The sequence below is a fragment of the Musca vetustissima genome, unplaced genomic scaffold (genome assembly GCF_032173495.1).
Source record: "Musca vetustissima isolate MV318-11 ecotype Yass unplaced genomic scaffold, APGP_CSIRO_Mvet_v1 utg20336, whole genome shotgun sequence".
NCBI classification, from domain to species: domain Eukaryota; kingdom Metazoa; phylum Arthropoda; class Insecta; order Diptera; family Muscidae; genus Musca; species Musca vetustissima.
In genome coordinates this window covers 442,632-467,070 of record NW_026886023.1, presented here as the reverse complement: position 1 = coordinate 467,070, position 24,439 = coordinate 442,632, and the positions used below count along the sequence as shown (strand labels likewise).

The window sequence follows — 24,439 nt, the reverse complement described above, 5'->3', positions numbered from 1 at the left end:
TACTGCCTGTGAAGAAACAGGATCAAATCATCTTAATGAAGTCACCCAATCGGCGCTGAAAAAGACGAAGAAATCAGTAGTAGCAACATCCTCTAAATAGGCTCTAAGTATAATACTATTCATTTTTTAGGTTTCAATTCTTTATTTCTTTTTAATTATTTCGTACAACACAAACACTTTAAACTTGTGCAAACAAATAGGGGTACCAAAGTCTTGATTAAAAAGAGATGCCATATTCCAAAAAATTTTCTCCTATATTTTCTACGATTGGAGGATTTTTCTCTCGTGAGAAATGCTTTCCATGGGAATAGAATTGAAAAAATATTTATTTATTTTTTTCGTTTTATTTATTTTCTTATTAATAAATTAATTTGTAGTCTGTTAAATAGTTGTTTTTTTTTTCCCTTTTCTATTTATGTTCAAATTTACTTAAACTCTCCTCAATGTGTTCCTGCTGTATGGCAATGCGCCTTACCAAATGGCCTTCCGGTGAGTTTGGCGGTTCAAAGGATAACAGCTCTTTGGATTCCATGGCAATTTCAAGGGCAACATGTAATTTTTCCTTTAAAAAAAATCGAAAACAGACATTAAGGTAAATTATTTTTGTTGTCTAAACAAACATTTTCATTTTCCAAAATACTAACAATATACAAATCCTTAGGTATTTCCTTGCTGCGAAAATCCAATTCCGCCAATTCCAGGAATGACAATAAATATTCATACAAAGCAATGGCATATAGCTTTGAATAGCCGGGTATAACTGCCTTCACCACGGGCAATATTTCTTCACACAATTCCAAACGTCGACGCAGAATATCTTTATTTGGTTCCCGCATAGAATTTATCAGAACTGCCCTCAGTACCGTTGCAATATTCTGCTTGATGTCAATCATCAGAAAATGATTTGGATGGAAATCGGAGGCATATTTACGCAACAGTTCTTCATAGGTCATGACATCGCCATTGGCATTACCAATTTCCTCAGAGGCTTGTATGAGCAGTTTTTGAGCCATCACAGCATCTGTGATGGCATTGCAGTCCAAACACAGCCATTTGCCGTGGGCACAAATGGCATAACCCTCCGGGCATTGTTTACACTTAATCGAGCTCATGTGGGTATTCAGTTCGGTGGGATCCATGCAACGGAAACATTGGCATTCAATGTGACGGGTTAGGCGCAGGTGATGTTGTCTTTGTACAGTACCCTACAAAAGAAATCGAAGAAAATATTATTCCCAGTTTTTATTCCAGTTCCATATTCAACCCACCATCAATGGATTCGTATAGGAATTATAAATAACATCTCCCATCTTAATCGGCACCGCTGCATATATTTTCATATTATAATCATCATCAATAGCGGTCGCGGTATTCGGTACACAATGATGTGGCATTTTCGAAGCATGTATATACAACCCCTTCAACGAATCTCCTGTCACCTTACTCGACACCTCAAAGGCATTCGCATCGATCAGTATACACAGCTTATGTAAAAAATCTGCATCTTTCATATCGACTTTGGCTTTTTGCAGATTCCTCATACAATCCATTAGACCACTATGTAAAATTGGCTGAACAATATTTGTCAAATGATCCATCCACATGTCCGTATCACGATATTCATTCAGCTTGAAATTATGCGGAGTTAAATTTGTACAGGAATCCATGGTTTTGGGATTTTCAATAACCATCAAAAGTTTTATAATCGAATTCAGGGCATAATTATTTACGAGGAGATTTTTGGAAATTGCCTTTGTCGCATTGCTGAAAAATTCACATTCGAAGGGATCGTGTTCGGTACAGTCCATGCACAAGGGAAAGAAATTACATTTTCTGGAAAGGGAGAAAGACAATTTATTAAAATAATTTTTATTAAAGATATTAAAAAATCCACTCCTAAAGATGGACTGTGAATAATGTTTTTAAAAAATTGACGCCTTTGGTACACCTTGAAAAATATTTTTAAAAAATTTACTTGTGTACCTATTCCGCAAAGAAAGAAAATTTCTTAGAGATATCGGGGGACTTTAATATATATATATTTTTTTGAGCGGTTTTCATTCTGCCCAATTTCTCAATTTAAACTTCATTTAAAGTGGTTGATGCCAATGGAAAAAATGTTCTATATAAAATTTTACTATGGGTCCTCAACAACAAGATATCGGTATATATTAGTTTATTCCCATAAATGTTAGTTAAAAATTTGACCAAAACAAAAATGTTGTCTAATTTCGCCCATTTGGAGCATTTTCAAATTTGGCCAATTTTTCAATTAAAACTTCATTTTAGGTGGTTGATGTCAATGGAAAAATTGTTCTACAAAAAATTTTACTATGGGTCCTCAACAACAACATGTCGGTATATATTACTTTATTCCCATAAATATTACAGTTAAAATTTGCCTAAAAAATAATTTTGTCTAATTTCGGCCATTTTCCAGTTTGCCCAATTTCCCAATGAAAATTTCATTTTAGGTGGTTGATGTCAATGGAATAAATTATCTATATAAAATTTTACTATGGGTCCTCACCAACAAGAATATTACAGTTTAAATTTGCCTTAAACTAAACATTGTCTACTTTCGACTATTTTCCTCGATTTTTCAATAAAAATTTAGTTTTATGCCACGCCCAAGGATAGGCCATAATTTTTTTTTAAATCCACGCCCATTAGAAAGATTAAAAAATATTTTTAAATTAAAAAAGAAATATTTATTTTTTTTTTAAATTTTGGTATTAAATTTTTTTTTGTAACACAGTATTTTTCCTTTTTTTTTTGTTAATCGATCATCAATTAATTGCTTGTTAATTTTTTTCAAAACACTATTTTGAATTAAATTTTAATTAGAAAAAACTGCACACACACACATAAATCACGTAAACAGATGCGATATTGACATATTATGTATTTAGGTTCACGATTTGTTTTAATATTTAGCAATTTAAATACATTCCAAATATTATGGGGGAAAAAATTAACACACTTTCATTACAACACTTACTTGCAAATTACAAACGAATCCTCACAACATTTGGCACATTTCATTTGTTCACACTCCCAGTGTGTTGTCACCAAGAGTGGTGATTCCTCAATCAACACATCACCGGGCTCTATATCAATGGCTGCTTTCAAATGTCTACGGGGAAAAAACGAAAACAATTTTCAATTTTTTTTTAACAAATTAAAATTTTTTTGAAAAAAAAAAATTCAAATAATTTTTTCTGCTTGATGTAATTCATCATCATACCTGCCAAATTGTTCATTATCTGTTGAAAATATCACTTTTTCACTAAAATTTTGCATTATTTTATTTTTTTATTGAGGGCTATGTAATAATCGTGTTGTTGCTTGCTTGATCGGTTGGTCGTGATGCTGCGGATTCTAATTTAATTTTAGTGGCATTATGTGGTGTTCTTTGTACCTCGACGTATTGTGGTCAATTAACAGAGCAATACACAAACGATTTGTATATTTTGAAGTTGGGCCAAAATATCTTAATTCGTCTTCTATTTTTTTTCTTACTTATACTCTCATTTCGTTTTAATACACATGGTCTAGGTAGTATGCAAATGTGTGTGTTTTTTGTCTTTGCGTATTATAATTTAAAAAAAGCAAAAGAAAAAAAATAGAAAATAATATTAAAACGCCGGGCTATTTAGTAAATTGTTCTTGTCTGGTTTATTTGAGTACATAATGTAGGTACATACATACGTGAGGGTGTGCAGATTTTTTCACAAATAAGAATCGACAAGTGTGTAGCTATTCTGAAAAGAAAGAACATTTCTTAGATATATCGGGGAACTTTAACATATATATATATTTTTTTCATTTTGCCCAATTTCTCAATGAAAACTTCATTTCAGGTGGTTGGTGGTAATGGACAAAATGTTCTATATAAAATTTTACTATGGGTCCTCGCCTACAAGATATAAACATATATAGTTCATTCCTATCAAAATTTGTGTAACAAATTGTTTCTCTAAAATATTTCGATTTTATTTTGGATAATTTTCCATTTTGCGCAATTTCTCAATGAAAACTTCATTTTTGGTGGTTGATGTGAATGGAAAAAATATTCTTTATCAAATTTTACTATGGGACCCCACCAACAAGATATCGGTATAAATTAGCAAATTCCCATAAAAATTACGTTTAAAATTTACCTACAACACATTTTGTCTAATTCGACCATTTTCCATTTTGCCCCATTTCTAAATTTAAACTTCAATTTAGGTGGTTGATGTCAATGGAAAAAATAATCTATACAAAATTTTACTATGGGTCCTCACCAACAAGATATCGGTATATATTAGTTTATTCCCTAAGTATTGCACTTAAAATTTGCCTAAAACAATATTTTGTCTAATTTTGACCATTTTCCATTTTGCCCAATTTCTTAATGGAAACTTCATTTTAGGTGGTTGATGTCAACGGAAAAAATATTCTATACAAAATTTTACTATGGGTCCTCGCCTACAAGATATAGACATATATAGTTCATTCCTATCAAAATTTCTGTAACAAATTGTTTCCCTAAAATATTTTGATTTTATTTTGGAGCATTTTCCAATTTGACCAATTTATCAATTTAAACTTAATTTTCAATGGTTGATGTCAATGGAAAAAATGTTCTATACAAAATTTTACTATGGGTCCGCACCAACAAGATATCGGTATATATCTGTTTATTCGTATAAATATTACAGTTGAAATTTGCCATAGCAATAATTTTGTATAGTTTCGATCATTTTTCATTTTGCACAATTTCTCAATAAAAACTTCCTTTTAGGTTGTTGGTATCAATGGAAAAAATGTTCTACACAAAATTTTACGATATGTCTCCGACAAAATTGTCAACAATATTTGTTAAATATTTGCTCACAAAAATTTCCCACATACTCACCTAATGTTTTTTTTTCATTTACGCAACAAATGTTTGGAATAGTTCATAGTAAATCATTTCTTACCATACATCATACATAATGTTGCATACAAAAAAAAAAATAAAGAACAACAAATCCTATATGAACAATTTAAACACGAGTAACCAAGTCAGGTGCGCATACATATATAGACATACATACGTGCATAGACACATTTGTATATATACATGTGATGTTTAGTTGTTGTCAATACTTTTTAACAAAACACTACAGTGGAGCATTTTCATTCCATAGTTTTTTTCTTCGAGGAATAAAATATAAAAATTTAAAAATAAAATATTTAAAAAAAATAGCTCAAGTCCTTAAAAATATATTTTTTTAAAAATTCACGCCTATTGAATACTTAAATTTTTTTTTTTATTCCACGAGGGTCCTTAAAGAATTTGTTTTAAAAATCCTTAAAAAATATTTTTTAATAATCCAGGCCTATAGACAGTCCTTAAAAAATATTGTTTAAAAATCCACGCCTATAAAGGGTCCTTAAAAATATTTTATTAAATCCACGCCCTTCAGCAAAGAAACGTAAGGTGACACTCAACTTGGTAAACGTTGGAATTTCAGACTTGCTTTGCCTTCTCATTAAAAACGCCAAACATTTTTACATGTGTGTTGTTTGATATAGTTTTTTTATTATCATTTTTTTGCATGTAATTTCTATTATAGAAAAAATAGAAATTAACAATTTTTTGTTTTATTTTTATTTTGTGGCTGAAAATTAAAACAAAACTTCTTCTGAAGTTGTTTTTTTTTTGCTGAGTTAAATGTTATAAAATAATAACAAATAAAACTTTAGTATTATACTAAAGTATATGTGTGTGTGGGTGTGTGAATTATTTTCAAAGTGGAAATTTGAAAATAATGTTGTGTTTTACTATTGTGTTTGATTTTTTTCTGGGGGGTAGAGGGGTTTCTATTGTAAGTTTACAACATATAGCAGTATATCTTTTATATATGTATGTGTTATTATGTGTATATGTGTGTAAGTTGATCACTTAAATTTTTTCTGAGTTGCTGTTGGTTGGTTTGAGAATAACTTCCATTTGTTTGTGTGTGTTTGATCTTTTTAAAAATATATTATCAAATATTTTTTTTTTATTTTTCTTTCTTTTCGTCGCCATACATTTAAATGTATAAATATGTATGTATGTAAGAGTGTGTATGTATATATATAATATTATATAAGACTAAAATTAGGGGCATTCTTAAAAATTGTATTGTTGATTTTTTCCTTTTCGTTTTTGTTTTTAAATTTATTTTTTGAAAATTGAATTGATTTGTTGTGGTTGGTTTGTTGTCGTTTTTCTTTTTTGTATCAATATGATTACAAATAGAATTGTTTTTATTATTATTTGCGTTTACCACTACTACTAGATCCGTTTGCTGCACACCTAGCAGTTTTTTGTACTCTACGTGCTTTCTTGGTTTCATGAGATGAAATGGACATAAGGCTATTAACATCATCGACGGCCCTATCGTTACTGTTCTGTGCCGGGAGGGTGTTACTGTCGTCACACACCTTAGGCTGGTGGTGGTGGTTTGGATTTTCCACAACGGAGGCTGGCGGAGTTTGTATTCTTTGAGATTGTGGCGAGACAATGACACTTTTGTGGTGTGGCATTTGTGGTTGGCCATTTTCATTTGCGGCTCCGCCATAAAACATACGTGTGGAATAGCCAGTACCACCACCACTACCGCCGCCATTACCAGTTGCAATGAAAGCACTTGAACTAGTCGAGGCCCCCTCATTACAATCTACAAATTCGGCCAAATGATGCTGCAGTTGCTGCTCGTTATACGAGTTACACGAATTGTTACAGCCGGCCGTCGTCGGTGGTGGTGATAGGCTATTCATTTGATAATATTGACGTTTCATTTGATTCCTAGAGGCCGTATTTACTGCCAATAATTTTGCTGTGGTCATTTCATCGGGTAGGGCAAACTCATTGCTTAATGATAAATTATTACAGCCACTGTCGTTCATGCTTAAATCACTTTCGTTATCAGCATCGTTATCCTTAAGATTAAGTATAATGTCTTCGGGTTTAACGCCCTGATTGATGAGAGCCTGATAATCCTCTGGGGGCAGAGTGGGCGTTGTTACTTTTTGGCCACATGATGCACATGTGGGTATGGCCGGACTTTTGGAACGCCAATATTGCAGTTCGGTTTTACATTTGTTGAGTTCCTTTAAAAGAGAGATGGAGAGAAAAAATGGATTAGAAATGGAGTCGAAATTTTCCAATATGAGATGGACATTTTGAAATCCCTAAAGTCGATCCGATATTTTATATGGGGGCTGTCAGGAGAAAACGAAATACCAAATTACAGAAACTTGAGGTTGAAAAATGCGCCTAGAACCTCCAAAATATCAAATTACAACCAATTCGGTTGAAAAAGTTGCCTATAAACCTCAAAATCGGAAAAATTGGACGTGCAGTTGTATGGGGACTAACCTAAAAACTGAACTTGTATAGATATATATTTGGTAGCCAATGAGAACTCAAAATATCAAATTACAGCTAATTTCGTTGAAAATTGAGGCCAAACTCTCTAATATTCCGAAATTTTAGCGGCGTTTTGTATGGGGACTGACCTAAAAAGTGAAATGTGTGCCGCTTTATAGCATTTTCAATACCAAACATCCTAGTAGTCGTAGCAATGAGTGTGCATGATTTCAAAGCTATATCGTACAACACCTCACCTTATGTTTGAGGTTATATATAAAAAATATGTCTCTTTTGTGACCACAACCCGGGGAGAGGGTGGGTGCCTTCAATTTCTTACCTGTAATAAAGTGGAAAATTTTCGTGCCATTTCTTCATTTTTCTTGTCATTCTCATCCAAACGATTGGCATATTCCAATGTCTGTTTACGCTGTTCGGCCATCAGCTTTTGCTGTTCGGCAATTTGTTTACCCTGCTCGGCGGATTTTCGCTTGCATGTACGCAATTCATTGCGCAAAACCGATAATTGATTATTATAGATTTTCATGCCTTGTTTAATTTTTCGTATACCCTTACGCAATACCATATTACTCTGGGGTGGTGATGGTAGACTGGAGGAATTATCGCTTAAATCGGGGGCTATAACCAAAGCTGTAAAAAAAGAAAACAAATATTACAGATTTTATAAATTCAGTTTTAAAATGAAATGGAACCTACATCTTTTCGTTGTTGTGGGTAATTTAAAAAATTCCTTATTGAAATATGCAATGCCCGGCAATGTCGGCTCTATACGATCCCTAAAATATTCCATGGCCATTGTTGACAAATCAAACAGTTCATCTGTTACACGATATGGTCTCTCCAGGCATGGTGTATTTTTAATGTAATTTAAAATTGTATACACCTCATCGAGTATCTTATGGAAAAGCAAAAAAATTGAAAAAATAGAATTTATTTGGAAAAAAATATTGAAATTGTGGTTCACACTTACAGCTCCGGGAAAGAAACAACAATGACCACGTTCGATATGTTTGCCAAATGTCATTTGCAATAGCGATAATCGCATATAACATGTCTCAATGATATCACATTCACAGGCCAGCGGATGATTACGTCTGGCCGATTCTCTACGCGGCATATTGGCCTTAATGGCCTGAAAACGATTATAGGTTTTCGTAATCAATTTCGAAAATGTTGAATTTAACATATGCATGCAAACATTGTTCATTTTGTGGGAGACCTGTTAAGAAGAAGAAAAAACAATATTAATTTTAAGGGTTATTAAAAAAAATAAACCAAAAAATCTAATTCGTTGCTCTTAAGTAGATTACGAACTATTTATATTTTTAAGAAAAATTCCCCTTTTCATGTGAAGGAAATTACCTTTCAGGGGTGGGGTGGTCTATAACTTTTTTGCATTTTTATATTCGATGTAGTTTTGGGAATTATGGAATACGACGATGTCCCCCCTTTATGCAAAAATCTGTACAATGCTACTGTGTGAAATGTTGTTGTTGCTATGTGCATATCTCAAGATATCAAATAACCGAAGAAACACAACAGACAAATATCAAATTCAGTTTTATTATTTTTTGCTTTCGAAAAAAAAATTATATGGATACAACAGAATGATAAACACAAAGGACATAGAAAAAAGGGAGAGAACAGATAATGAGAAAAAAATCAGAATACATTTTTGTCGACAAAACAAGTTTTGGTTGGGCGCGGGAGGGAATCATAGAATGAATGTATGAAGCTTGCAAGAAAAATCAACCTTCTAGAAGTACTTCGAATGAAATTTTTATGTGGGAGCTATAGCTAAATTTTATCCGATTTAAAGCAAACTTGGTTTACGTCCTTGTGTACTTAAATAGATAGCCAATTTTAAATTTTGTGTCGATCGGACAGACTTGGAGTCTTTAGTAAACCATTTATATAGAATCGGCCGATTTAAAACAAACTTGGTATGCGTCTTTGTGAACTTAATTAGATAGTCTATACAAAATTTCGTAACGATCGGTCAGACGTACCATCTTTGGTGCGCCATTTACCACAAATCGGTCGAAGTTGTATATGGGAGCTATAATAAAATGTGAACCGATTTGAACCAAAGTTGACATGTCCTGGAGTCCTTCTGGAGTTAATTTGGTAATCTGTTTTTACTTTCGTGTCGATTGGAGAGATCTAGCGTCGTTGGTGCTCTATATACCGGAAATCGGATGAAATTTTGTATGGAAGCTATATCTAAATTTGAACGAATTTAAAGCAAACTTGGTATACGTCATTCAAGACTCAATGTCATGTGCAAAATTTCATATCGATCCGACGGACCTGGCGTCATTGGTAGTTAATTTTCTTAAAATTCGACCAATTTTCATATGGGAGATATACCTAAATCTAAACGATTTTTTTACCAAAGTTTACATATTTCTTTCTTTAGTTAATTTTGTAGCTATATGTAAATCTGAGCAGATTTATGGGAAATTAGCAACATGTCATTCTAGACCGAAATCCGGTTGCCTGTGCCATATTTTCGAGTCGACATACACACATATCTATATCTTTATTGGAATTGGAAGAAAGTTTGTATCTAAATCTAAACCGATCCTTAGGAAACTTGATACACTTTATCCTAAACTCATTTCGTTTGCCCGGGTCAAATTTTGTGACGATCGGATCTACAGTTAAAATCGTTACAATATTAACAAATTTTTTCCTATATATATTCTACGGTATACAATAAAATAAATTAATAGATTATAAAGCGATCCTTATCTGATCGGTACTCACCACACGCAATTGACCAATTTTTTTATATCCAACATATGATAATATTGTATATAAAACATCTTCGGGCAAATCTAGTAAATTTTTTGCTGCGATTGGCGACGATTGTTGATCGCCAACAACACTACTGTTCGGCTGCTGTTGTAGATGTGACGTCGTCGTTATTACATTAGAACCAGTTGTATTGGAATTAAATTTAAACGCCTGCGTTTGTCGAGCACTGGTCGAGGTTGATGCAATGCCATTAGATATTCCAACTGCTGATGACGATGATGACGCCGCCGCCGATGTTAGTAATGGGATATTAATATTACTAACATTGTTAGTAGTATTTGATTGTCTGGTAACAACTGGACGCAGACAATTTAGTTCCTCCATAGAGGAGGGCATATTAACAGTCGAACTACTACCATTGCTGCCTGTCGACATTTGCCTTGTAGAGACCATGATGGTTGTGGACGTAAAGAATTGTTTATTTCCCTTTTTTATGTTAATATAAAAAATAAAATTTCTTTTTTGTGGAATCTTAAAGAAAAAAAATTAATTTAAGATCCACTCTATACTAAAGCTTGTGATTTGTTCTGCTTGCCAGCCAGCCTGCCTTCGTTGGTCGGTCACCAAACCAAGTGTATAGAATCTGTAAAGAGAACATACATAGCAAAGAAAAAAAGGGGGTTATTAATAGGAATGATGGTATTTCTTAAATGGTTTCACTGTGCCATTAATAAAACCTGATGAGACCTGGCTTATCACATTCCATTTTGCATTAAGTTTTTATTACTACTTCTCCTTCCCTTTCATTTTTATCATATTCTATTACTTTTCTACAATATGTTCCCTTCGCATTATTACCTTTTTTCTACCATTTATGTTCTACACCAGTCGAAGTAACCATTGAAGAGACGATGGAAAAAAATAAACGATTATTTTGTCATCGTCAATCGATTACTCTGTAAAATTACAGCTCTAATTTGTTGTAGCATTTTTTATGCCAGAAAACATAAAACGAAGACTGGAATATTTTAACACCACGAACGAGGAGAATATGTTTCCGCTTAGTGGTGGTATATCTCCAAAATTCGGAAAATTCAATGTACCTCTCCTTACCTTCCTTCCTTGTGGATGGACACTACCAATTTAATGTATGCGCCTCCCCTTCTAATGTCCCGCTACTGCTCTGCTGCTGCTACCGCCGCCGCTGCTGCTTTGATCTCTTCTTCCTTATTGTGGAATTTCTATTCTATATATCCCCCGTTTATTCGAAGGTACACGAAGATGTTTGATGCCGCTTGTTGGTGGCGGAGGCTTCTGTAGCTTTGCCTTCTACCATTTTTTGTTGTTGCTGTTTCTTTTTCAAAACACTTTTATCACAATTCTTTGCATTTTTTCGTTTCGTTAAATATATTTTTGTGAACTTAACAAAAAAAATGTTAACTGCTACACTTCCTTTTTTTCAGAATTTTTCCCTTATGTATAATGAATGGCTGTGGGACTGACTGATTCGACGGATTCGTCCGTTGCTCTTCGTGCTGCTTGAATGTAAAATAAAAAAAGAATTAAAGTGCCTCTGATAGTGTTGGCCGAATTGTGATTACCCATTGCCGTGTGTGTGGAGTAATCGGTATTTTTTCAGAGGATTTTTTTCGTCGATTTTGACATTTTGTAAAACCGAAGGCCGTTGTAAAGGGGAATATTGGTATTATTATAATCAAATAACCAGATTTTTTAATGAAGATCCAATAATAAGGCCAGATTATTTCACCCGAGCTCTCAAAATGCTTTCAATTTTTACTTAATTGTGTGAAAATGTAAACCAACAGTTTGATGGGGGATTTAATCCAAAATTGTTGATAACGATTGCTTCTGACAGGACCTGTTTATTGGATCATGATATTTATAATTTTGAGGTTATAGAATAAACTTATGGTATGTTCCCGTACTGCAAAAATCTACTAGATTTTACTATTTTCTTCGATATCATAAAGGAATAATTGTTATCGTAGTAAAAATAGTAGATTCTTGTAGTACGGGAACAGACCTTAATTTTGTATATCGAAGTTATATATCTATCTGAACCGAATTTATTAAATTTGACACATGTCATTCGCAACTCAAGTCAGTATGCTAAGGTACGTTTAGATTTACGAAATCCACTTGATCTCAAATGTCAATTCCATTGCTTATACGTCAAATATAATCCAATGTATTTGTGAACAGGATTAACGTACATTAGAACTTTTTACCGTATATTTATGCATATATGCAAAGGAAATGACAATTGAAACCCACTGGGTTAACGAAATCCGGTTAAATGTAAACTTACTATAACGTGACGTATATGCAATGGAATTGACATTTGAGATCGAGTGGATTTAGTAGTCTAAACCTAGCCCTATGGTAAATTTCTTGTCAATCGGAAAATCGAACGAAATTATATATATGGGAGTTTTAGCTAAATCTGAACCGATTTCAAAACTAACATGTCACACGTTATTCTAGACCCGGTTAAGTTGCCTATATAGAATAGAAAAACAGCTACCTTTCTCAAGTCTTATGTTAAAAATTTGCTCATTTTTTACGTTTTAATAATGGAAGTCAATTCACAATAATGGATTTTGATAGCAAACTTGAGTGACAGCTAATCTCCCCAGTCTCCCTAGATAGGACATTTTTTATAGGCCTTGGTCTGATACAAAAGGATGACGAAAAACATATTGAAATTGGAAGAGTATGACCATGGTCTATACCATCTATTGCCAATGCATATTATAAAAAAACCGGATGGTTCATTAGCCCAGGGAGCTATTTTGCAATCGGCTCTGTCAAGAAGCGTAGAGGCAAGTTGGTTATGAAAACCGATATGTCATTGGTGAAAAAAATAAAATCCCTGCCCATTTACAAACTTTGCGATGATCTGATCGAAGCTATAACATTTAATCGAATTTTAGTAATTAGATAAACGATTTTGTGTAAAACTATCCAAATCACACAGTAGTTGGTCGAATCGGGGACAAAATATATTAATAAGGTCATCCAGCAAGGGAAAATCAGCTTTTTTTCTCAAGCCTAATGTCAAAAATTTAGACATTGTTTACGTATTCATAATGGAATTCTATTCACAATACATTTTGACAGCAAAATTTAGAAGCAGCTGATATCCAGCTGTCTCCCTTGCACGAATTTATTTATAGGCCTTGGTATGACCCAAGGTCTATTAATAAGATCATCCAGCAAGCGAAAATCAGCTGTTTTTCTCAAGGCTGTTTTTTAAAGTTATTTACCTTTTGCATGATGGAATTCTATTCACAATAATAGATTTTGACAGCAAAGTTTAGAAACAGCTGATATCTTATTGCTTATATATAGGCCCAAGATCTATTAATAAGGTCACCAAGGTAGCAATCGAAATCGAAAAACATATGTTTTTCTCAATATAATGTCAAAAATTTCGACTTTGTTTACGTTTTTATAATGGGAGTCAATTCACAATAATGCACTTTGACATCAAAACCAATTTTAACATCAACCAATAACTGATTCTGACAGCAATGTTTAAAAGCAGCTGATATCCAGTTTCGGGAAATTTTTATACAGTCGTTTTGAGTAAACCAAATATGACCTGTGTGTGAATGGAACATTAGTAGGCATTGTCCATTTTATAACGGTCACGTACATCCTAAATGTCATTATGATCCCTTTACACGACACTGTGATTTATTTATACTATTACCGCCAAGACAAAGTTTAATTTTTTCCAAATACATTTGCAAGGAAGGTATAGGTTATATGTTTATAATTCCTTTTTTTTCTATTGGGTTACATTGCATGGTATTTTGTAAAATTAGTAATTGAATGAGTGAAAAAGTATATATTAAAACTATTTTTAAACAATTTCAAAATACGTTCATCGTGTGTATTTTTTGTCCTCAAAATTTCCAGCTTAAATAATATTAAAATAGCTACATAATTTATAGAAAATAAACAGTAACTTAAGTGAACTTAAAATTAACCTTAAAAACTATTTTAATTTCTTCTTCTTCGCACACGGGAAATACGCCATGCATTTGGCTCTTCGTATTTATTGTACAACGGTTCAAGTCTTTGATTCTTCTTAAATTTACTCAACTTCGTTGGATCAGAGAATCTAAAGAAGGACGGGGCAAATTCAACTAACCATTTCGGATCGATTGTGGTTACCTCACGCATATATTCCTTTGTGGTTTGTACCAATTCATGGTATATAACCCATTCGGGTTGACGATTAAAGAGAGCGCTGGAAGGATGAATATACACCACCTGGGAGTCGACCAAAGTGCGATAACCTTCTTGGGGATCTTTTTTGGCAGCATTACGAAAGAAACCCGAACATATGGCTTTTTGGATGCGTACCGAATTCTTGCCAGCTGATACCACATCCAATTTGTGACGATCCATAATACCCAACAATTGTTTACGGACATCTTGTGATCGCTTGAGCGTACGAATCTGTACGAAATTCTCATAACACCAGGCATTGGAAAATTTATTATTTTTCCAACTGTTATAGACGGCCAGTAGGGTCAAGTGGTCACCTTCGATTTGATTGAATTTGGCTTTCTTTTGATCGGCCAAGGCTTGTTTGTCCTTCGGACGATAGAAGACATTTTGAACACTTAACATCGATACGATTGTTAGAATTTCATCGGAACATTGTAGGGCCACCGACATAATCAGCATTTTCGAGAGATTTGGTTCCAATGGGAATTCAGCCATACGCCGTCCCAGTCGTGTCAACAGACCTTCATCATCTAAAGCCGATAGGGAATGCAATTGCTCCAGAGCCATGACCAGAGATTCGACGGGTGGGGCATCCATGAAATCGAAATGTAGCAGATCATTAATGCCCATGGTTTTCAATTGCAGCACAGTGGTGGCCAAATTGGTACGTTGAATTTCCGGCACGGGAGTTGGCAGCATTTCATCGCGATAAGCACGTTCCGTATAGAGGCGATAGCATTTTCCAGGACCTGTACGACCAGCGCGTCCGGCACGTTGTTTGGCGGCGGCCTAAAAAACAAAACACAAAAACAAATTGGTTAAAAATATCCTCAAAATCTAATAAAAAACAAAATCTCCTTACCTGCGATATAGGTGTTACTACCAAAGAATCCATGCCCGTCTTCGAGTTATACACCTTCTGCTTCACAAATCCCGGATCCACCACATAAAAGATACCATCAATGGTCAGCGATGTCTCGGCAATATTTGTGGCAATTACAACCTTACGACTACCCGGCGGTGCTGGATCAAAAATCCTTGTCTGCATTTCCGAGGGCAATGCTGAGTATACGGGGAGAATAATTAATTCTGGTACATCGGGTCCCAAACTTTTCATACGTTCATATAGAATTTCACAAGCTGTATCGATCTCCTCTTGACCCGTTAAGAAGAGTAAAATATCGCCAGGTGGTTCTCTCAAATGAATTTGCATAACGGTAATCAAGGAGGCATCCAAATAATCGGTCTCCGGCTCTTTGGTATACAAAACCTCTACGGGGAAGGTACGACCAGGTATGGTGAAAATTGGAGCCTCAAAGAAATATTGTGAGAATTTGACAGCATCCAAAGTGGCAGAGGTCACAATTAACTTCAATTCGGGACGTTTTTGTACGGCCGTTTTTAACAAACCAAACAGGACATCTGTGTGTATGGTACGCTCATGGGCTTCGTCCAACATAATCACGGAATATGATTTCAAATCTGCTTCGATGAGACACTCACGCAACAACATACCGTCCGTCATGTATTTTATGACCGTCTCGGGACTGGTGCAATCCTCAAAACGGATGGTATAGCCCACCTCTTGGCCCAGACGACAACCGAATTCTTCGGCCACACGCTTTGCCACCGACATGGCAGCAACACGACGTGGTTGTGTACAGCCGATTTTTCCACGATTTGTAAAACCACATTCGGCCAAGTACTGGGTGATTTGCGTCGTTTTTCCCGAACCCGTCTCACCAATGACAATCAAAATTTGATTATCTGTTACAGCTTTGATCAGATCATCGCGCAGCTTGTATATGGGCAGGGATTTTCTTTGTTCCACCAATGACATATCGGTTTTCTTACCAAACGATGACTTCTTACCCCCAATTACGTGTTTCTTCCATTCGGGAACCTCCATGGGTGCTGCACCCATACCTCTTACATTTGCGGCCAGGGTACGACTTGAATCTTCGTCTGGCAGAGGATCTATCCAGTTTTTACTTAACCCCGTGGGCACAGCGTCCATGTCCTGTTCCCTTTGTAACATTTTCTGTTCCCTACGTTCCTTGGAGAGAGCCGATTGCATCATAGCTGCCTGGGCCAATGAACCATCCGGATTCTTTACAATGCGGACTGGTGATAGATCGTGTAGAGCACGACCATGCCCAGCCAGGAATGGTGGTTCCTCTTCTACGATTTCAATTTCAATATCTTCTTCGTCGTCCTCATCTTTATGAACCAGACCAGTTTCTTCATCAAAGTCTGGCAATTCACTGCGATCCAAGACACCTGAACTAATCATCTGTTTGATTTCCCATCGTTCGGGACTGGAGATACGTGTAACACGTTTGCGGGAATCGCTCTCGTCGTTATCGGCTCCACCTTGTAAATTTAGAAGGGATGTACCACCACCAAATGGCCTATCGGGATTGCGATCTTTCAGCTCGCTTTCTGGCGGCGGAGCATGGGAAAGAGGATTTAAATCTTGACCCGTTTCTTGATCCACTTCTTTCATTGACAACGATACTTTTTGGCCAGTTATGGACATAACTTTTACCTTGACCGTCGAGTTACGATTCACCACTTCGGTGACATCCGTGACACGACCCTCAGAACGCAATTGGGATATGTGTACCAAACCCTCCCAGCGTTTCTTCAAACCAAACAGCTGAACGAAACAGCCAAAGGGGACAATGTTGGCCACTTTGCCGGTATAGATTTTACCAGGTTCCGGATCGTCTGGCATGGGTGCTGGTGGTGGCATTTTTTCACGTTTACTTTCACGTGACCTAGATCGTTTGTGATGACGGGATCTGTCCTTTGATCGTGATCTTGAACGTCGACGTCTGTCGCGTGAACGTGATCTTGAACGGCGATGTCTGCGACTGCTTTCCCTGGACCGGGAACGTGATCTTTTGCGTTCCCCACGATGGCGAGATCTAGATCTGGAACGTCGATCGCGATCACGTTCTCGGTCTCTATGACGATCTTTATCTCTGTTCCGTGAACTGTCCGAATCTTTTGTAACACGTTCCCGACTTCGCTCCCTTTTCCGTTCCCTCTCCCGATGTTTTTCTCTTGACCTTGATCGGGAACGTGATCTTTTTTCCACTTTCTTTTTTATATCTTTAATTTCGGGTTTGCTGGCAAATCCAGGAGCCAATGCTTCCAACTCCAACATGGCATCATCGACAGCTTTCATGTCCTCTTCTTTGATTTTCTTTTTGATATCTTTTTTCTCGGGCTTTTTCTCATCCACCTCGCTGTCACTTTCGGAGTTTGAGCTGGAATCTGGTGCATCGACTTTACTGAATTTATCATTGGCCATTGCCAGGCCAGGAAACATCATGGCAAGTTGTTCGGTTTTTGAAGATTTGTTGCCCGTCGTTTCGGCAGCTCCTCCGGCAGAAGATTTGTCGCCATTTGTTCCAGTGGGTTTCATTAGTTTGATAATTCTCTGGAGATTGGAAATCAATGAGTCTGGGAATTCGGCGCCATTCTCCACCAATGCCTTGCGGAATCCCTCAAATGTGGGGTTCTTTGATTCGAGTTCTATAATAAATTCGGCCAAATCCTTATCGTTAATGCCCAAATGGTTGTCCAATTCTGTGCACAATTTGGACACCAGGGATAAATGTTCTAGTTTCTGTAGTTCGTCCATGTTGTTGTCCAATGGAATAATTTAAATAAACATTTTCTTTTTCAAGACAAAAGAACAAAATTACACTGCTCCCAAACACCTCTCCAGTTGATACAAACGTATGAGCAGCAGTGCAGCGTGTTTGTCTGCAATTGTTCACAAAATAAACCAGTGAACTAGTGACATTAGCAATTTGATTGTTATCGATGCCATTTATCGTTTGATATTAAAAGTTATCGGCCTTCTTGGCCATCTGCAGCCAGACGACGCACAAAATTCCGAGAAACCACTATAAACAAATGCATTAAAACAAATAATTAAACAAAAAATTAATGCAGCAACAATAATCAGTTTGTTGGTGCGTGCAAACAAGAACATGTTCAACAATTGCTGGTGGTATTAAATATGGAATTATGGATCCTTGGATATTTTTTGGTGTCCTAACTGCCATATATGGTGTTTTGTTATTCTTTGATCGCTTTTTTAAGGTAAGTAGAATCGGAGAAGACAACTTGGAACCTATTTTTTTTAATAATATACTTTTTAGAGCTGCATGCATTATCCCTATGAGGCATTTCTCACCAATACCGGTCTCACCGTTGGCATTTTCCATCTAAAATGGCACACCACCGCCTTTAATCGTTGGGTGCTACGCCTGGGCAACAACAGCGGCAATTGTTGCCGGCAACTTATTAATAAGTCATTTACAATTGGTGTACTGGTTGCACTGTCATTGGTGCCGGTTGGCATCATTTTGCTGTTTATTACCATATTTGGTGGTTCTACGCAACAGTCGGAGGTTAGTAATTTGGGAACGGCAGCAACATCGAATGCCCTGAAAACCCAAAATATAAATGTGGAAATATTGCTGCCTGGTGTAAATTTGCCACTGGAGGAAATCGGTTACTATGTAGCCACCCTGTTGATATCAACGGTGATACATGAATTGGGTCATGCCCTGGCTGCCGTAATGGAAGATATACCGGTGACAGGATTTGGGTTTCATGTAAGCGCAATTGAGAAGCAATTTCTAGAAGACCCGATGATATATATATTTTTTTTACTTTTTAGTTATATTTCTGTTTACCCGTGGCCTATACGGAAATATCCACCGATCATTTGAACGCCTTGAAGTGGTTGAAAAAATTACGCATCCTCTGTGCCGGCATATGGCATAATTTTGTTTTTGCTGGCATTTGCTATTTGCTGCTCTCCACAATGGGTTTTATGGCCTCTCCCCTCTATACGCTGAATAAAAATGTGATTATTACCCATGTCAGCGCCCAATCTCCGCTAAAGGCAAAAGGTGATCGCGGCCTGGTTGAGGGTAATGTCATTACCCACATTAATGATTGTCCCGTTTACAATGAGGATACATGGTATAGTTGTCTGGTGAATTCATTGCATTTTCCAGGCTTTTGTGTGTCATCGGATTTTATCCGTCTAAATGATGAGAGTATTGAAATAGCCCATCACAGTTCCGATGGTACGCTGCAATGTTGTGGCAGTAATGCCAAGCTGGGTTGTTTCGAATACATTGATGATTTCAATAATGATGCACCCGTGGAGATACCACAACACGTGTGTCTCGATGTACGGCGCACCATGGAAGACGCGTATGGTTATTGTGCAGCCACCGGCGGTGTGTGTGAAAGGGGATTTTGTCTAAGGCCATTGCTGAAGAACACCACCACTATAATGGTTTTTAAGAGGCAATCATTGAAGGTGGAAGATGTCCCGCCGCCGCTAAAGAATGTCATCTATATGGGCCACCCGCTGGATGTGACACGCAGCATACGCATTTCACAATTTGTACCCAAACATGAGTACATCAGCCCCAAATGGTGTGACAATGGCATATTGTTCCTGAAATACAATATTGTATTTAGTTTGGGTTTGGCCCTGATCAATGCCATACCCTGTTTTGGCTTCGATGGTAATGCAATTGTTAATACCATTGTCAATAGTTTTCTAGTCAATCGTATTAGCGAAAAGGCCAAAAGAGATGTGATATCATTGATTGCCACCGGGATTGGTTCCATACTGTTTCTATTGGCCGTTACGAAGGTGCTGTGGTTAAGTTTAATAAGATATTTATTTTAGAAAGGATACAAACACACACACACTAATATACATCACAAAAACGAAAAAAATATGCAACAAAAAAATAACAGACTTTATATTGAATAGCAATAATTGGAAAAAAACCCCTAAGCTTTAGTAGTTTAAATTATTGAAAAAAATACAAACAAATGCTGAAACGAATCAAAATGATTATTTTAAATAAAATAGATTAAACAACAACCATTAAATTAATTTTAATTTAAAAAAATAACCTTAACACATTTTTCTACAGAAAAAAGCGCCCTGAGAATAGTTTTTCCTAAAGGAGAAGAGGAATTTTTTTTTTCTACAATAAAGAAACAACAAATCCTTAAATAAAAACAAACAACAATTCTTTATTTCTTCTCTTTGCTCGATGCAGGAGGAGCAGTAGAGTTCGCATGGCTGGCGGTCACACCACTCAACCGTAAACTTGTTTGTAACTCTGTCAGACTACGTCTTCCCGCCTGTATGAGCATTTTAATGGCCACCTCATCGGTTTGATGTTGATTGGTGCGAAAATCATGCCTAGCCCAGGAGCGCAACTCATATTGGCTACTGGCGTCCGGCACCTGTTTGATGGTACGAAATATTTCACGATATAGCTTGAGGACTTCTTGACGTAACATAAACTGGAAGAGCCCGAAAACAACAAGTAGTTAATTCAATTTTTGAGGGTATTTGATTTTAAATTGTATTCAAATTACCTGTTTTAAATCTAAAGTTTTGCGGGTTATTTTGGACATTTTCTTTAATAGTTTTTAATGTGAATTTCTCTAGTTATAAAAAATAGTTTTTTTTCAACTACCGTACCGTTCCTTTTAATTACAATGCCGCTTCTTAAAGTTTTGACGGCGTTATAACTATTATAATTATAATTACACACGCACACTATTATAAATTCTTCTTCTTGTTCCTAATAGAATGTCATAGTAAGCGATAAAATTTAAGAATTAAAACAAAACAAAGAAATTAAATTGTTAGGGATCATTAAATCGAAAATTTTATTGGAGTAGGGTCATATCAATCGTTTGTGTGGGTTTTTCTCTCAGCTGTTGATTAAAGCAAACAACCGATTGTGATGTTATCGATAAAAATGTATGTGTAACCGCCAAAGAATGAGGGAAAATGGGAATTTAAAGGCAATTTAAATTAATTTCTTTTTTAAAATAGAATCTAGTAATACAAAATATTAAATATAAATATAAATTATTATATATATAAATTATATATAAATATAAATTATTAATTTTTTATATATAATCTAATGCAAAATATCTCTTATTTTAGTACAGTGGGGTAAATTAGTAAAAAAATTACAAAATAATTTTTTTAAAGTAAATATAAATTATTAATATTATTATTATTTATTAATATTAATTATTTTTATTTATAAAAAATATTAAAAGAAAAATAGTTTTTATATATTTTTAAGCAAGCCCCAAAAAATCTATCTTACTTTAGCACAATTATGTAAATATTACATTATTGTATAGTATAACTAAAATAATAATAAACCATTTTTTATTTGTAAGCCAGTCTCAAAAAATCTTTTTTATTATCACAGTGGGTTTATTAGTAAAAAAATATTAAAAATGTAAAATTTTTCACTACGATAAAAACTTTTCTTTTATGATGACGAACTGCAGTAAAAATTAGTAGATTCTTGCGGTAAAAATAAACTATTAGCAAATAGAGAAAAGAATATAACAAAAATATATAGAGACGATTTTAAATAGTTTTTAAAAATAAAATATATCTCGAACATTACCAGCATAATATCTGTTTACACCTTTTAGGAAAATTTAAAAAAAAAAAATATGTTGCCATAATTATATTTTTGTTCTTTTGATGAGATTTCTTTGCCGATGATACATACACCATGCTCATATATGTATTTATGTCTCTTTATATATTTATATATACATACATTTGTGTATGGCGCATAACACAGTCATTTCACTCGACATTTTTTTTTTTTGATTGATGGCTGCATATGCCCCTTTCATGCAAATGGTTTGATTGTTGCTGATATCTCAATGCATATTTTTATGTTCACAATTCTCCTTTTTTTGCATAGTCCGTCCGACTCATTAACAAAATTGTAATGTTTTTAATTGTCAACAATTTTAAGTGCCGTGGTAATGATCGAAACATTGTATTCAGTGATTGTTATCATTAAAAATTATTTTATTTTTATGAAACGATTTCATTGTGTGTTCTTATATTACCTAATGTATGCTTTATTTGACATCTATTCAAGAGAATTGAACAATAAGGATTATCAGCTGTTTACTGTCAAAAAATAAACAATATGATTTTTACTTCACAATATTTTGTTCCAGAACCTGCAAGAATGCCCCGATAATCTAAATATATTTCTCCTTTCATTTCAAGAGTTTTTCGACATTACCTTTATGCAAACTGCTGCTTTTGCCTGATCGATTTCATTATTGTGTCACTTTAGACCATTTTTTCGTTTCTTCTAATACATAAATGTATTTATTCTCAAGGAAGTATTTTCAACAATTTCCCTCTTGACAAATAATCTAATTGATACCCAAGTGCAGTATTAGGAGATCACGAGAGCCCTAATGCACGGCCCCTTACTGATTTTTTTAATTTTAAGTGTTGAGTATTGAAACAGACCGCGTGTTAGGTAAAAAATTAAAGTTAGCATCTACATCACTCAGATACCATTAATTGACCAAAACAAGCATTAAATAATTTTCTTTTTTAATCTATTTCTTCAATGACACCTAAATTACTCGTTTTATTGACATAAATCATGTAAATAAGGGTATTGTAAGGCACACAGTTTTATTAAAACGGTTTTAATGTAAACACGGCCCTATGCCTTTCTGGTTCACTATTTTATTTATTCATGTATCGAATGTGCATTACTTATTGTCGATTACTTATTGTGTATTAATCAAGTTGATTTAATTTGATAAAATATAAACCATTAACTTGATTTACATATTAAATTATGTTAACTGTTTTAATTTAATGTTTAAATTCAATTTTTATTTGCCATTCCATTTTACATTCATTCCTCTCATTTACCCACCTTTGACGAATGAGAAACGATTGTCATAATACGAGAGCTTGCTTGCTTGCATGCATGCACGAGTCATCAACGGCACAGCCAAGGCACACAAAGCACACTGTCATTGTGTGTGCTCTCCGTCCGTTAGTTTTCAGTGTTTTGTTTTGTTGTTTTCCTGCAAAGAGTGAGCAAGAGCAAGCACGAACTCGAATTAACTGTGGCCACTCTGTTGTAGGCAGCATTCGTTTGCGAGACTTTGTTGCGTAAAGACGTAACAAACGAGCAATTATTCTTCATTGTTGTGATTTATTTGATTTGAATTTGTTCCTCCGGACCGAGCGAACGAAGAGGTGAATATTTTTCGAAATTGTCGGTTGGGAGCGGAAGAAAGAAAATATCCACAGTTTATAAATATAATATCAATTTAAAAATAACCAATAAATACAAAAAATAGATAAAACAACAACAGAAAAAAATTAAATGAAACAATGACAAAGAATAAAACATCGAAAACAAAAATAATAATAATAAAATAAAGTGATTATTTATTTGTTTGAAATTAAAAAAAATAATAATCTTAAAATTTATATTTAATAAAATTAAATGAAATCCCCAAAAAATGTCTTCATAATCCACAAGAAGAAAAAAATTGTATTAAAAAAAACGAAATCTATTTTTAAATACAAACGAAATCAAAATCAACAAGCTTTAAAAAGCAAAAGTATAATTTAAATTATGGTGTAGTGAATACAAATAAAAGAAAACAAACAAATAATGTAAAAAAACAATTTTAATGTGTAATAAAATATACTTAAGAATAAATTAAAAAATAAAAATAATTTCAAAAGTGACCCAATCTTCTCATATCATATATCCAAAGAAATAAAATAACAACAACAAAAAATACCAAGGTTCCAGTTTTATCCCAACGTCGTTGGTCATTTGATATCCCCCCAGATAATGTTCTTAATTTTCAAAATAAAAAGTATTGAATTACAACGCGCGCTCTTTAACTCCAAAGTATGCACACACACACACGTACACTACGTATACGCAAAATCACGAGATACACCTATTCTAAGCAATCGTCGTCGAATGCCACCACAACAAAATAAAAAAACAGACAACAACAACAAAGTGATATTAATTTTTTTTGTTTTGCTCTCCCATCACAAATAGAGAAGGGGAGCACGAGGCATAAAATACAGTGACCCAGTGTTATAAA

General features: G+C 34.6%; 6 protein-coding genes across 6 annotated transcripts in view; 1 reads left to right on the top strand and 5 right to left on the bottom strand.

Moving 5' to 3' along the window:
- Positions 1–24,439, bottom strand: part of LOC133333528 (organic cation transporter protein) — a 102,991-nt gene that overhangs the window by 5,655 nt on the left and 72,897 nt on the right. The window lies entirely within an intron of this gene.
- On the bottom strand, positions 410–3,134 carry LOC133333476 (SET domain-containing protein SmydA-8). The gene is made up of 4 exons (XM_061541795.1): positions 3,002–3,134; positions 1,269–1,833; positions 645–1,205; positions 410–562 (listed from the first exon to the last, which is right to left on the bottom strand). Exons 1-4 carry the CDS (start codon positions 3,043–3,045, stop codon positions 410–412), a joined length of 1,323 nt encoding a protein of 440 aa, XP_061397779.1. The 5' UTR covers positions 3,046–3,134.
- LOC133333506 (uncharacterized) lies at positions 6,289–10,621 on the bottom strand. Its single transcript, XM_061541824.1, has 5 exons — positions 10,178–10,621; positions 8,379–8,627; positions 8,105–8,303; positions 7,728–8,038; positions 6,289–7,128 (listed from the first exon to the last, which is right to left on the bottom strand). Exons 1-5 carry the CDS (start codon positions 10,619–10,621, stop codon positions 6,289–6,291), a joined length of 2,043 nt encoding a protein of 680 aa, XP_061397808.1.
- On the bottom strand, positions 14,194–18,083 carry LOC133333499 (ATP-dependent RNA helicase DHX8). Its single transcript, XM_061541817.1, has 2 exons — positions 15,294–18,083; positions 14,194–15,220 (listed from the first exon to the last, which is right to left on the bottom strand). Exons 1-2 carry the CDS (start codon positions 18,081–18,083, stop codon positions 14,198–14,200), a joined length of 3,813 nt encoding a protein of 1,270 aa, XP_061397801.1. The 3' UTR covers positions 14,194–14,197.
- LOC133333472 (membrane-bound transcription factor site-2 protease) lies at positions 18,468–20,165 on the top strand. Its single transcript, XM_061541791.1, has 3 exons — positions 18,468–18,550; positions 18,610–19,068; positions 19,134–20,165. Exons 1-3 carry the CDS (start codon positions 18,476–18,478, stop codon positions 20,163–20,165), a joined length of 1,566 nt encoding a protein of 521 aa, XP_061397775.1. The 5' UTR covers positions 18,468–18,475.
- On the bottom strand, positions 20,522–20,916 carry LOC133333505 (LYR motif-containing protein 2). Its single transcript, XM_061541823.1, has 2 exons — positions 20,873–20,916; positions 20,522–20,797 (listed from the first exon to the last, which is right to left on the bottom strand). Exons 1-2 carry the CDS (start codon positions 20,909–20,911, stop codon positions 20,522–20,524), a joined length of 315 nt encoding a protein of 104 aa, XP_061397807.1. The 5' UTR covers positions 20,912–20,916.